This window comes from Tachysurus fulvidraco, chromosome 10 (genome assembly GCF_022655615.1).
Source record: "Tachysurus fulvidraco isolate hzauxx_2018 chromosome 10, HZAU_PFXX_2.0, whole genome shotgun sequence".
In the NCBI taxonomy this organism is placed as follows: domain Eukaryota; kingdom Metazoa; phylum Chordata; class Actinopteri; order Siluriformes; family Bagridae; genus Tachysurus; species Tachysurus fulvidraco.
Window position 1 is genome coordinate 14,769,331 of NC_062527.1, and position 14,434 is coordinate 14,783,764.

The window sequence follows — 14,434 nt, forward strand, 5'->3', positions numbered from 1 at the left end:
CTATCTGATTTTCTACAAATGTTTAATTTTAATAATTTTGAGTGCTCATCCCAGAAAATCACCTAAAATAGTTGATTAACTCAGCTCTGTGTTCTGTATATATATATACTTCCCCATGTAATATGTAGGATATTTTTTAGACCTACATGAATTTGTGTAAATGTAAAATATGAGGTGACATCATGATTAGTTTTAAGCACCATTTCTGTTATTGGTTTAATGGATTAAAGTTTAGAACAAAAATAAACACAAATTGTTTAGGTGCATCTGCATGGTGTTTATTGTTTAGGTGCATGAATAAGCTTTGTGTAGTTTGTGAACTAACAATAGCATTCTTAGTTTGGCAAGTCTTATCAGAGAGGAGTCTGCATCCATTATACCTTTTCTAAAGTTGAAGTTAGAGTCAAGGTCATGTACAGTAGACTGTTCAAAGTCGTGTTGTTCCTATGGAACATGTGCTGAAGTCTGAGAGAATCCACAAATTGTTGAGACACACTTATAAAGGTTTGGAGCACATTAAGTTCACCCTAGGTTAAAGTTAAACATTTATTTCAAAATGCATAATTTATCTGAGTTTAGATTAATTAACATGGAAAAGGGATGGTGACTCTGACATACCCATTCAACACAAAAAAAATTAAAAATATATAAAAGCCCAGTAACATAATGATGGGCATAAGTGACACCCATTTTTATGTTTTGAATTAAAGTTGAATTATGATAGCAAATTTAAAATTTAAAAGTAGGATATAATTGTGTCAGGGAAAGGCCTAAACTTTTTAAGAAAGAAACAGCAGGTGGGGCTTTTTGACTCTGGGAACTAAGGATGAAGTCATCATATAAGATAAGTCATTTGTTGGGTTGATGGAATGTTCTTTGTGAGCATCTCATCACTTGTGCTCAATGCTGACTACAATAAACCTCATCTCTGTGTTCATCCAGTCTAAAGATCAACATGGTGATTAGCGTAGGAAAGTTTTTTGTTACCACAAATGTCTGAAGTAACTTTTGAACAATGAAGTTAACTATCTAGACAAAGTAACCCTGATCTTACCACATGGTTCTGAAACCTGTATTAGGTGATGCTACTTGTCATGATAACACCACACTGCAGAATGCTACCAGCATAACAACAAACTTTATATCTGTAAACAATGTCTTTTTATGTATCAGCTTGTATGTACTAGTGTGGCACTTGGGGTCAGCTATCATTTTAATATACTAATGTTGAGTTTGTACATAAATAAGGATTACATTCAGTCAATTGTATATGTAAAATCATTTTAAAACAAGTTGTACAACACACAACGTGTGGAAGGAAGGAAGGAAGGAAGGAAGGAAGGAAGGAAGGAAAGAAAGAAGGAAGGAAGGAAGAATGGAAGGAAGGAAGGAAAGAAGGAAGGAAGGAAAGAAGGAAGGAAGGAAGGAAAAAGAAATCTGGCAAACAGTAAACATAATGTCACATAGAGATGGATGCATAGAAAATGGAAAAATTCATAAAATGAGATGATGTATGGTCAGCTGTAATGCCTATTTGAAATGGAAATTCATTACTATTACACCAGTTTCAAAGACAGATACTTAGATATGTTAAAAATGTATTCATTGTAACAATAGAAAAATCAGATGTTTATCTTAATAAGTTTGAAGTTCATCAAGGGAAGTAAAACAGAATACATTGTAAAAATCTGGACATTTCAGATGTCAGTATTGATGTGTCAATCATTAAGCAACCAAAATATTGGTAATATTGTATTTCTCCTCACATTAAAGCAAAACCACAGCCAGATACTCAAATGTAGAGTATTTCTGTAAAATATATAAAAATAAGATTAAGTCTTACCTCACTAGAAGCTCTTGTTCTGTGATCTGGAATAACTAAGGTGTTCCCATTACTGCCAGAAATGATAGTAGAACCTATACTCATTCTGGGTCCAACTAACATGTACTGTTTATTTCCAGATCTGTACTGGATGCTGTTACAAAGTGTGCCATCATAATTGGTGTCTTGTAAATACTTAGATGAATAGTCTGTAGATTTGGAGCACTGCATTACAATCAGCACAATAATACTGATAATAAAAAGCACTGAAACTGAGGCCAAGGTAATGATCAAATAAAATACAACACTATTTTCCTCTTCATTGTTTACTGCACTTATAACATCAAAAGATTCAAAGGCTTCTTTAGTCTCCACAAGTTTTATGATCACAGTTGCTGTTGCTGAAAGTGAAATGTTACCATTGTCTTTGACCAGAATGACCAGTTTATGTTCAGCCTCATCTGTTTCTGTGAAAGGTCGAAGGGTCCTTATCTGTCCTGTATAACGGTCCAAACCAAAGAGACTGTGGTCACTCACTTCCTGCAGTGAAAATAATAACCAGCCATTGTATCCAATATCTGCGTCATAAGCTCTCACTTTAGTCACCAAATGTCCTGCGTTCACATTGTGGGGAATCTCCTCTACACCTTCAGCAGAACCGTTAGTGCTGACCGGATGTAAGATCACTGGAACATTGTCATTCTGATCCAAAATGAACACGTTCACAGTGACGTTGCTGCTTAATGATGGAGTTCCAGAATCTGTAGCAACAATATGGAACTGGAATGTTTTTATTGTTTCATAATCAAAGCGTTTTAGTGCATAAACAATCCCGTCCTCTGAATTTATATTCAGATAAGAGACAATGTTTGCATCATGGGCTTCTGCCTTCAGAATGTGATAAGTTATGCGTGCATTCTCATTCTGGTCTATATCAAATGCACTAATGGAAAGTATAGACATGCCTGGGGTGTTGTTTTCGCTAATATAAAAATTAAATGGGTTTTGAGTAAACACTGGTTTGTTGTCATTGACATCTGCAATATTAACATGAATTGTCTTTTGTGAAGATAAAGATGGCTCTCCTATATCCTTGCACATTATGTTAATTGTGTATATAGAAACAGTCTCCCTGTCTAAATGATCTTTAGTTACCAGGGAGTACATGTTCTTTTGGAAAGAGGGCTTCAATTCAAACGCAATGTCATCTGCAAGGGTACACATTACCATACCGTTCTCACCTGAATCTCTGTCAGATACGCTGATGAGAGAAATAGTTGTCCCTGGTTTCGAGTCCTCTAATATCTCAGCGGTTAGCGAGGTCACATCAAACTCTGGCGCATTATCATTCACATCCTTTATATTAATTATGATAGTGCAGTGACCTGTTAAAGGTACTTGGCCTTTATCAGAAGCTTGTATGTCTATTTCATAAACACGCTGTTCTTCAAAATCTATTAATCCTTTTACAGTAATCTCTCCGGTATTTGAATTTATTTCAAATTTATCAAAAGCTTTGCTCATTATACTTTTGTCAAAAGCATAAACAATCTGTCCGTTTGCACCCTCATCTAAATCTGTGGCATGTAATTTTACTACCGATGAACCTATCTCAATATTTTCCTCTAATGTTACAGTGTATACCTGACGATCAAAAACTGGGGCGTTATCGTTAATGTCAACAACAGTTATATTAATGTTAACTGAACCGAATCTTTCTGTCTTTCCTCCATCATACGCTGTCAAAGTTAGATTCAGATAGGGTTTCTCCTCTCTATCAAGCTGCTTTTTTAAAATTAAAAAAGGAATTTTCTCTTCTTCACGAGTTTTAACATCTAATTCAAAGTAATTATTGGTACTAAGAATGTACTTATGAAGAGAATTTATACCAGCGTCTAAATCACGCGCAGCGTCTAGTGGGAGGCGCGTACTCTGGGGAACAGCATTTTCTGGTATCTCTAAATGCTTTTCACGCACAGGAAACACGGGAGAGTTATCGTTTATATCTTTTATTTCTACCTCGATATAATGGATTTCCAAAGGATTTTCGGCCACTGTTTTAAGGTTCACAGTGCACACGTTGCTTTTCTCGCAAAGATCCTCCCTGTCGATGTTCCCACTTACAAAAAGCGCTCCATTGTCCTGGTTTATCTGTAAGAAGCCATCCTTTGATCCGGAAACAATCCGAAATCTTCGCTCTTTAAGTTTATTCAGATCAAGGCCCAAATCCTTAGCAATATTTCCTACAACAGATCCGTGTGTAGATTCCTCTGCAATAGAGTAGCGAATCTGAGCGAATACTTTGCCACAAAAACACAACACAATACAGCAGCGAAGAATCGCCGTTATCGTTGCGTACAGTCGAGATGTCATGACGAAAACGCAGCATTGACCATCACCAAATGATGCCCATTCGCAAAACTCTACTGTTCAGCAAAGTTCCAAATATTTTTATAAAAAAAATCATATAATCCCTTGCAATGTTTCACGTTTACAGACGTTGTTCTTCCCCAATATACAAGCAGCACTACTGACCCAGTGCGTCACAAGAGGTGGGGGAAAAGCTCGGGATTGTGCGCACAAATGCACCGTTTGGCATGGTTTAATTTGTAATGCAGCGACACCTACATGCAAGTGTAACGTCACAAAAGTCACAAAAAACATGATTAATTTAGAGAACTGATATGTATATAAAAAGAACAACGTGTTTTGAATGAAATACTGTGAATCTCACCTCACGACTGTGCATACTGGGTCTCCTCAATGAATTCCTATTACTCCCAAGGACTAGAGTAGAACCGATACTCGTTCTGGGTCCAACTAACATGTAGCGTTTATCTCCGGATCTGTACTGGATGCTGTGACACAGTGTTCCGTCGTATTGTGTTTCTTGTAAGTATTTGGAGGAATAATCTGCAGATTTGGAGCACTGCATTACAATCAGCCCGATTATACTGATGATAAAAAGAAATGAAACGGAACCCAAGGTAATGATTAAATAAAACGTAACGTTATTTTCTCCTTCTTCTTTTGCGGAGTTTTTAATATCAGAAGTTGCAAAAGCCTCTTTTGGCTCAACAAGTGTGATAATCACAGTCGCTGTTGCTGAAAGTGAAACGTTGCCATTGTCTTTGACAAGTATAATCAGTTTGTGTTCAGCCTGGTCTGTTTCTGTGAATTGGCGAAGGGTCCTTATCTGTCCTGTATAGCGATCTAAACCAAAAAGACTGTGGTCACTCACTTCCTGCAGTGAAAATAATAACCAGCCATTGTATCCAATATCCGCGTCATAGGCTCTCACTTTAGTCACTAAATGTCCTGCGTTCACATTGCGGGGAATCTCCTCTACACCTTCAGCAGAACCGTTGGCGCTGACTGGATATAAAATTACAGGAACGTTGTCGTTCTGATCCAGAATAAACACGTTCACTGTAACGTTGCTGCTTAGTGATGGAGTTCCAGAATCTTTAGCGAGCACATGAAACTGGAATGTTTTGACCTTTTCAAAGTCGAAACTTTTTAAAGCGCGGATTTGTCCATTTTCAGCATTGATGTTTACAAATGATGCTATGTCATTTTGTATACTGTCTTTTCTGATAATAGAATAAACGACTTCTGCATTTTCGTTAACATCTCTGTCAGTGGCACTTACAGAAAACACGAGTTCCCCAGGTGAGTTATTTTCCAGTAAATAAATTTCAAGAGGATTCTGGGAGAATTCCGGGCTGTTATCGTTCACGTCACCGACCAGTACTTTTAGAGATTTGTCACTGGATTGGGGAGGCTGTCCTAAGTCCGTTGCTTCTATGGTAATGTCATAATATGAAACAAATTCTCTATCTAATCTGTCTTTCGTCACCAGTGAATACATGTTGTCTTTTATTGATGGTTTCAACTCAAATGGTGTGTTACCTGAAAGACTGCAAATAACTTTACCGTTGACACCAGAATCCATATCAGCAACACTAACCAGGGCAATCACAATTCCCCTTTTAGAGTCTTCGAGAACCATGTTGGATAATGACGTAATATGTATTTCAGGTTTATTATCATTTGCGTCTATAACTTTTATGACAACTCTACAATCTACGGTCATCGGTGGCTGTCCTTTATCAGTTGCCTGGACATTTAACCTATACACATCATTTTCCTCATAGTCAATATTCCCATTTACAGTAATCTCTCCTGTAACACTATTTAACAGAAAGACATCGTTTACATTACTTTTGGATGATCGTCTAAGTGTATATTCAATTTCTCCATTAAGACCATCGTCTGCGTCGCTAGCATTAACAGTGATAATTATAGTTCCAATTGGGATATTTTCTTTTAGAGTAACTGCATATATTTCTTGAGTAAAAACGGGTATGTTGTCGTTAATATCAGTAACAGAAACTATAATGTCTAAAGTACCAGATTTGGGAGGATTTCCTCCATCAAATGAGGTCAAACTGAACACATGTTTGCTATATTGCTCTCTGTCTAAAGGCTTCTGCAGAACTAAAAAAATTATTTTTTCCTCATCGTCGCCATTTTTCACCTGCAATTGAAAGTGGTCATTTTGATCTAGTTTATAGGAACGGATAGAATTTATTCCAGCGTCTAGGTCACGAGCTGCTGGAAGTTCAAATCGCGCACCTAGATGTGTGCTTTCTGATATTTCTAAATATATTTGGGTTTCTGGAAAAACTGGGGAATTGTCATTAACGTCTATTATCTCTACTTCAATGTAATGTATTTCAAGTGGACTTTCACTAACGATTTTTAAATTTATTGTGCAAACACGGTTTCTATCGCAAATCTCCTCTCGGTCGATTTTCTTATGAATAGACAGGACTCCATTATTCTGATCAAGCTGAAAAAATTCGTCATGAGATCCAGAAACAATCCGAAGCCGTCTGTATCCCAGAGAACTTACATCAAGACCCATATCCTTAGCAAGATTTCCTATAACGGTACCGTCATTAGCCTCCTCTGGGACAGAGTACCTTATCTGAGTTGAAACCTGCTCCGTAAGGCGCATCAGCAAAGAAAAGAATAGAACAATCCAGCAATGCTCCCATCTCCGCCTTTGTCTCCTATAATACATCGTGTTGAAAAATGACTGCGTCTATCTATTATCAGAAGCGGTAAATAACTTGTTTTCTTGACAGCAGTATTCCGCATAAAAATGTAAAAGGAAAATCAGTTTACAAAATAAAGGTTTTAAGCCATCTTACAGTCAATATCAGCACATCGCCGTCGCACTGCAAGTGTCAGTGTGAACGTCAGAAAAGGGGCCGTTCCAAACAGAAAATATCTCATTGTTTAACACTGCCACCAAGCTTCCAACGGCCTTCTCAAATACAAAAATACATGAGTTGCGTTGTACGTGCAATGCATATAAAGGCTCATGTCCAAATGTATTCAAACGTATTTGTATGTGAAAAAAAAAAATATTTTATATATTTTTTTTGTAGTTTGTATATATATATATATATATATATATATATATATATATATATATATATATATATATATATATATATATATATATATATATATATACAAACTACAAAAAAAAATAAAATACAAACAATAAATAAGTGAAAAAAAATAAATTATTCTTATTCAAAATTACATTAATGTTAGAAATGGCCATACCTCAACAGATGTTCGCCTCCCGCGATCTTGTATCACAAGAGTATTCGCATTACTCCCTTGAACTATGGTAGAACCAATACTTGCTCTGGGTCCAACTAACATGTAACGTTTATCTCCAGATCTGTACTGGATGCTGTGGCACAGTGTCCCGTCGTAATTTGTATCTTGCAAATACTTGGAAGAGTAGTCTGTAGATTTGGAGCAGTGCATTACAATCAGCACAATAATGCTGATAATAAAAAGAAATGAAACAAGACCCAAAGTAATAACCAAATAAAATGTAACGTCATTTCCTCCCTCCTCTTTTACTGAGTTTTTAACATCAGAAGCGGCAATCGCCTCTTTGGGCTCAACAAGTTTAATGATCACAGTTGCTGTTGCTGAAAGTGAAACATTTCCATTGTCTTTGACTAGAATGACCAGTTTATGTTCAGCCTCATCTGTTTCTGTAAATGGTCTGAGGGTCCTTATTTGTCCTGTATATCGGTCCAAACCATAGAGACTGTGGTCACTCAACTCCTGCAGTGAAAATAATAACCAGCCGTTGTATCCAATATCGGCGTCATAGGCTCTCACTTTAGTCACCAAATGTCCTGCGTTGACATTGCGGGGAATCTCCTCCACACCTTCAACAGAACCGTTAGCGCTGACTGGATATAATACCACAGGAAAGTTGTCGTTCTGGTCCATAATAAACACGTTCACAGTGACGTTGCTGCTTAGCGACGGAGTTCCAGAATCTGTAGCGAGCACGTGAAACTGGAACGTCTTTGTGGTTTCAAAATCAAAACTTTTTAACGCGTAAATAACTCCAGTTTCAGAATTAATATTTAGGAATGATTTCATATCGTTTTGGGCTCCACTATTTCTTATTATGTGGTATGACAGCCCTGCGTTTTCATCAGAGTCGTTGTCAAAGGCGTTCACTTGAAAAATTGAAGCACCAGGAGCATTATTTTCAAGCAAGTACAGTTCAAGAGAATGTTCATAAAACTGCGGTCTGTTATCATTTACATCTGATACTAGCACAGATAAAGTTTTAACAGTGGATAAAGGAGGCTGGCCTAAATCCGTGGCTGTTATAATGATATCATAATTTGCTATTATCTCTCGATCTAAGTTTTGTTTTGTTACTAATGAATACATATTTTCCTGAATGGATGCTTTGAGTTCAAAAGGAACACTACCTGCTAGAGAGCAAACGACATTTCCGTTAAGTCCGGAGTCTTTATCTGAGACGCTGATAAAAGAAATAACTGTGCCAGAAATTGCGTCTTCTGAAACAACGCTTAAAAGCGACGTCACTTCGATGTCTGGTTTATTATCATTTATATCTAAAATCTTAATGATTACTCTACTGTCCACTGTGAGAGGAGGCTGCCCTTTATCTGAAGCCTGTATATCTATCTTGTAAACCTCCATTTCCTCAAAATCAACTTCACCTTTAACTCGAATTTCGCCTGTAGTGCCATCTATTTGAAAAATGTCATAGACTTTACGCTTCATAGTTTTGACGAATGCGTATTCAATATTGCCGTTGGAGCCTTGGTCACTGTCAGTTGCATTTACTTTAATCACAACAGTACCAAGTGGAGCATTTTCCTGTAATGTCACGGAATATTCGTGTTGACTGAACACAGGACGATTATCATTTATGTCAAGTACTTTAACGTTAATGTTCAGGGTACCTGTTTTGGGGGGATTTCCACCATCTTCCGCTGTAACAACCAACCAGTAATCCTCAATGTGTTCACGATCAAGTGGCTTCCTTATAACTAAAAATGGAATTTTATCTCCGTCACTATTTTTGGTATCGATTTCAAAGTTAGCATTCTGGCTTAATTTATAATTGCGAACCGAATTTGGTGCTGTGTCCTCATCACGTGCTGCGTGCAACTGGAAGCTTGTTCCTATAGGAGTATGCTCAGCTATGTCAAAATGCTGATGCGTTTGAGAAAAACTGGGGCCGTTGTCGTTGATATCTGTTATTTCGACTACAACATGGTGAATTTCTAAAGGGTTTTCAAAGGCAATTTTCACATTTATTAAGCAGGCGCTAGATTCCTCACATACCTCCTCCCGGTCGATTTTCCTTTGAACGTACAAGATGCCATTGTCCTGATTAGCTTCAAAAAGTGCTTGTCCGGGTCCTGAAACTATACGCAGCCGTCTGTTCATCAAAGAACTTATATCAAGACCCAAATCCTTAGCAAGATTTCCTACAATGGTTCCCTCTTTCACCTCCTCTGGAACAGAGTACCTTATCTGGGCCGAACACTGTTCGGCAAAGCAAAGCAGCAAAGAGGCAATCCACAAATACATCCATCTCCGCCTTTGTACTCCATCTCCCATTGTGAAAAGCTCGTTTACAGCACTTCGTCCGCTTTGTTTAAATACCTAAAAAACTAAAGGTTTAAATACCTACAAAACTAAAAACGTTTTACAGATTATATCTCATGTCATTGCAAAAATGTTCTTTCTGTTAAATGTCGTGTTTTCTCTTGCTTGTCGAACCAGGCAAGCCTAAACAAGACAGGCCAGGCACAACGTACAAGAGTGGGTAGGGCAAAATATATATTCTCCTTTGCAATGTAACACTGACATCATCTGGTGCAAATATGGAAATAATAACACAAAATAGAAGATACACTTTTGCAATTATATGGCCTATCTATTTGTGTACCTTTTACAGTAAACCAATATTTCAAATCACACGCATACATTTAACCATTTCACTGTTATAATCAAAATGTGGTCATCTAACATGACTAACACTTGTGCTTTGTTTCAAAAGTATCTATCATGAATTGCCTGCTCTGACAAAAAGACTTGTGTTCCAGGAAAGCAAATAATTTAAAAGGAAAATAAATTGAATTTTTGACAGATTCATAATGTGAAGGCATGTAATGTATTTGAATGGGTTTTGTACAAATGACACAGTGAGTATTAACATAAATACATTCCTTAACTTAGGCCACTGAAGTATTTATATACACTTATATGCACAAAAAAGAAAATAAATATTAAGGTGGTGTGCTAATTGTATCGTGTAAAAATAGCTGAAAATAAATTATTGTGCTTTTTTTGTTATGTGGGAATTGAACATTGCGCGAAAGAGACGTGCATAAAACTGCTTTCAGCACCAAGGACGGCGCACTATTTGTTAAATTCTTGGAAGCTAATTCTCTTTTTAAAGTGCCGTGTTCCAGCGTATAAGATATAAATGATTTTCTATTATCTCTAGAATTATGTTTATTATCTTTATAGCACAATTTTTTATAATATAAACTCCATCAAGCATGTATTTAATGTCTATTAATAAGAAGATACAGTATCTTCATTTATATAACAAAATATCATTTAAACACGTACATTATGAACGTTTTATAATTACTTTGTCATCTCAATAAATCTCTATTAAATTATATTAACCAGATTAAATAGTATTAGCAAACAGACAATACGTTACACATACTTCTACGTATTTAACCCAGTGTGTTAAGGAAAAAATGCATAAAACAAATAAGTAAATTTGCTGGTTACTGAGAAATTAATAAATCTTCAGATCATTAACTGGATCGTCTCCAGTAACTCTCATTACATGGGGGAAATACCTATATATTTTATGTTTTCTAAAATAAGAGATATCATAAAAAAACAGAAAAAATATAATAATTAATATAATTATTTTCTATTTAGATAGGAGAAGAAAAATTTATAAATGTCGTTTATTTGTTGAACTATACTTGTATCTATATTTGCAAATATATTAACTAAAGAATATGGTATAAGATTATTTAATACATTTAGGGGCTAGTGCATAATAATAGCTTCTTACCTCAACAGACGCTCTACTCCTTTTATCTCGTATCACAAGAGTATTTCCATTACTGCTCGGAACTATGGTAGAACCGATACTCGCTCTTGGCCCAACTAACATGTAGCGTTTATCTCCGGATTTGTACTGGATGCTGTGACACAACGTTCCATCGTAATTTGTATCTTCCAAATACTTGGAGGAATGGTCTGTAGATTTGGAGCACTGCATTACAATGAGCACGATGATACTTACAATAAAAAGAAATGAAACAGAACCCAGGGTAATGATCAAATAAAATGTAACGTTATTTTCTCCGTCTTCTTTTACTGCGTTTTTAACATCAGAAGCTGCAAAAGCCTCTTTGGGCTCTACAAGTTTAATAATCACACTTGCTGTTGCTGAAAGTGAAACGTTGCCATTGTCTTTGACCAGTATGACCAGTTTATGTTCAGCCTCATCTGTTTCTGTGAATGGGCGAAGGGTCCTTATCTGTCCTGTATAACGGTCCAAACCAAAAAGACTGTGGTCACTCACTTCCTGCAGTGAAAATAATAACCAGCCGTTGTATCCAATATCCGGGTCATATGCTCTCACTTTAGTCACTAAATGACCTGCGTTGACATTGCGGGGAATCTCCTCTACTCCTTCAGCAGAACCGTTAGCGCTGACAGGATATAAAATTACAGGAACGTTGTCGTTCTGATCCATAATAAACACGTTCACTGTGACATTGCTACTTAGTGACGGAGTTCCAGAATCTGTAGCGAGCACGTGGAACTGGAAAGTTTTTGTTGTTTCAAAATCAAAACTTTTAAGCGCGTGAATATCTCCAGTCTCAGAATTAATATTTAGGAACGATGTCATTGCATTTTGTGACTCACTTCCTCTAATAATGTGGTACGAGACAGCAGAATTTTCATTTATGTCTTTGTCGTGTGCCGAGACAGAAAATAAAGACGCTCCAGGCAAGTTATTTTCGAAAACATAGAGGTCTAGGGGGTTAAATAAGAACTCTGGTCTGTTGTCATTGACATCCGACACTTTTATCCTGAACGATTTTAATGATGAAAGCGAAGGCTGGCCCAAGTCTGTCGCGCTAATTGTTATCTCATAATGTGACACTAACTCTCTATCCAAATAACCTTTGGTAACTAAAGAATACATATTAAATTGCACTGACGGTTTTAACTCAAATGGTACGTTTTCATTAATGCGACAGACAACGTTCCCGTTCGCTCCTGAATCCTTATCTGAAACACTAATCAAGGAGATAACCATCCCAGGTTGTGCATCTTCTGAAATCACGTTAGAGAGTGATGTTATCTCTATTTCTGGTATATTGTCATTAACATCCAATATTTTGATGATTACCCCACTTTCACTTGTTAAGGGTGGTTGACCTTTATCAGTTGCTTGTATATCCAGTTTGTAGATATCAGTGTCTTCAAAATCAAGAGAGCCTTTCGTTCGAATTTCTCCCGTTGTGCTATCTAAAGTGAATATATCCCGAACCTCTGCATTCACTTCACTTCCAAACGAATACGTTATATTGCCATTTGAACCTTCGTCTAAATCGGTTGAGGACACCTTTAAAACAAGGACACCGGATTGTATGTTTTCTGGTAATGACACGGAATAAGTTTCATGACTGAAAACAGGAGGGTTATCATTTGAATCAAGAACTATTACTGTGACATTAAGATTTGCTGATTTTGGAGGAGTTCCACCATCAATTGCAGTGAGAATTACGCTATGCTCCCCTTTTGTCTCTCGGTCGAGCTGTTTTTGTAAAACCAGATAAGGAATTTGTTCTTCTCCCCTTTCTCTGACTTGTAAATCAAAATGCTCATTTTGACTTATCTTATATGATCTGACCGAGTTTATTCCCACATCAGGATCCCGCGCAGCCTGTAGCTGGAAACGGGCTCCTGTAAGCCTATTTTCTGCTATTTCAAGTCTTTTCTCTTTCTCTGGAAATTTCGGCGAATTATCATTTATATCCGTGATTTCTATCCCTACATAGTGGACCTCTAAAGGATAATCGAGAGCTATTTTAAGGTTTATTGGGCAAGTCGTAGTTCCATCACATATTTCCTCTCTATCGATTCTCTTATGAACAGATAAGACGCCATTGTTCTGATTTACCTCGAAAAGTGTGTCCTTAGATCCAGAAACAATTCGAAATCCTCTATTCGCTAGAGTACTGACATCAATCCCCAAGTCCTTAGCAATATTTCCCACAACGTATCCTTCCTTCCGCTCCTCTGGAATAGAATACTTAATCTGAGCATAAACTAACACATCCAAGCAAAGCATCAAAGAGAAGCACAAAACCATCCACCATTTGTTCATTTGTCGTCCGACAATCATAGTGAAAGATTCCCTTAAATCCAGGTTCATGCTAAAAATATCCAGTTTGTCTGTAGTAAACAAATTTATCCAATGTTATACATAGTCAGAACATACATATTGCCATCTTGATTTAACAAGGTCTCGTTCGGGGTGTGATTTTCTCCTCTTCTATGAGAGACGATAATAGACAAGACATGCGCAATAAAAGTACCTTGCACATTCTCAATCTCTGTGTAACAGTGACACCGTCTGGAACAATTGGACTCGTTAGACTGAATTACTCGTTTAGGAAAATGTACAATTTATATGTACTATTCAAATGTATGTGGGTGAAATGTCCTCCATTGTTTTCTGGAGCTACAGCCTCGATAGTAGGGGTGCTAACAAGTAACATATAAATTATGCCACATTCAGGGCATGTTTGAACTGAGAGAAAGACAAAACAAATTTTTCTAAATCATAAGCAAAAACATAATTTAAATTTCTTCTACTAAAGATTTTACTTTTCATCCATGGATCACAACTTACAACTCAATACAGTATCAGAAAACACACTGTTAATGATTATTATTCGTTCATTATCACTAAGGTGTGTGTGATATTGATTTAGTGGAAGCAATATTGGTCTCATAGTAGCATTACAGACACTTTCATTTCATTACAGAAATCATAGTAGATTTCAGACACCAAACATGCTTTTCAGATTTTTTTCTTATAAATGAGTATTATTATTATTATTATTATTATTATTATTATTATTATTATTATTATTATTATTATTATTATTATTATTATTA

At 36.5% G+C, this 14,434-nt stretch overlaps 1 protein-coding gene across 12 annotated transcripts in view; it reads right to left on the bottom strand.

Annotated features, from left to right (window-relative positions):
- LOC113660124 (protocadherin alpha-C2-like) overlaps positions 1–14,434 on the bottom strand; it is a 129,488-nt gene that overhangs the window by 82,643 nt on the left and 32,411 nt on the right. The window contains exons 1-2 of one of the 12 annotated variants that reach the window (XM_047819686.1): positions 4,557–7,161; positions 2,421–2,583 (exon numbers count right to left, since the gene is read on the bottom strand). The exons of 7 other annotated variants lie outside the window; for them this stretch is intronic. In XM_047819686.1, coding sequence (XP_047675642.1) covers positions 2,563–2,583; positions 4,557–6,911 — 2,376 coding nt within the window. In that variant the 5' untranslated portion in view covers positions 6,912–7,161 and the 3' untranslated portion in view covers positions 2,421–2,562. Of the gene's footprint in view, positions 1–1,843; positions 4,481–4,556; positions 7,162–7,465; positions 10,010–11,303; positions 13,824–14,434 lie in introns of those variants that run through there. 4 more of the 12 variants (XM_047819668.1, XM_047819679.1, XM_047819678.1 and 1 more) reach the window with 4 other exon arrangements.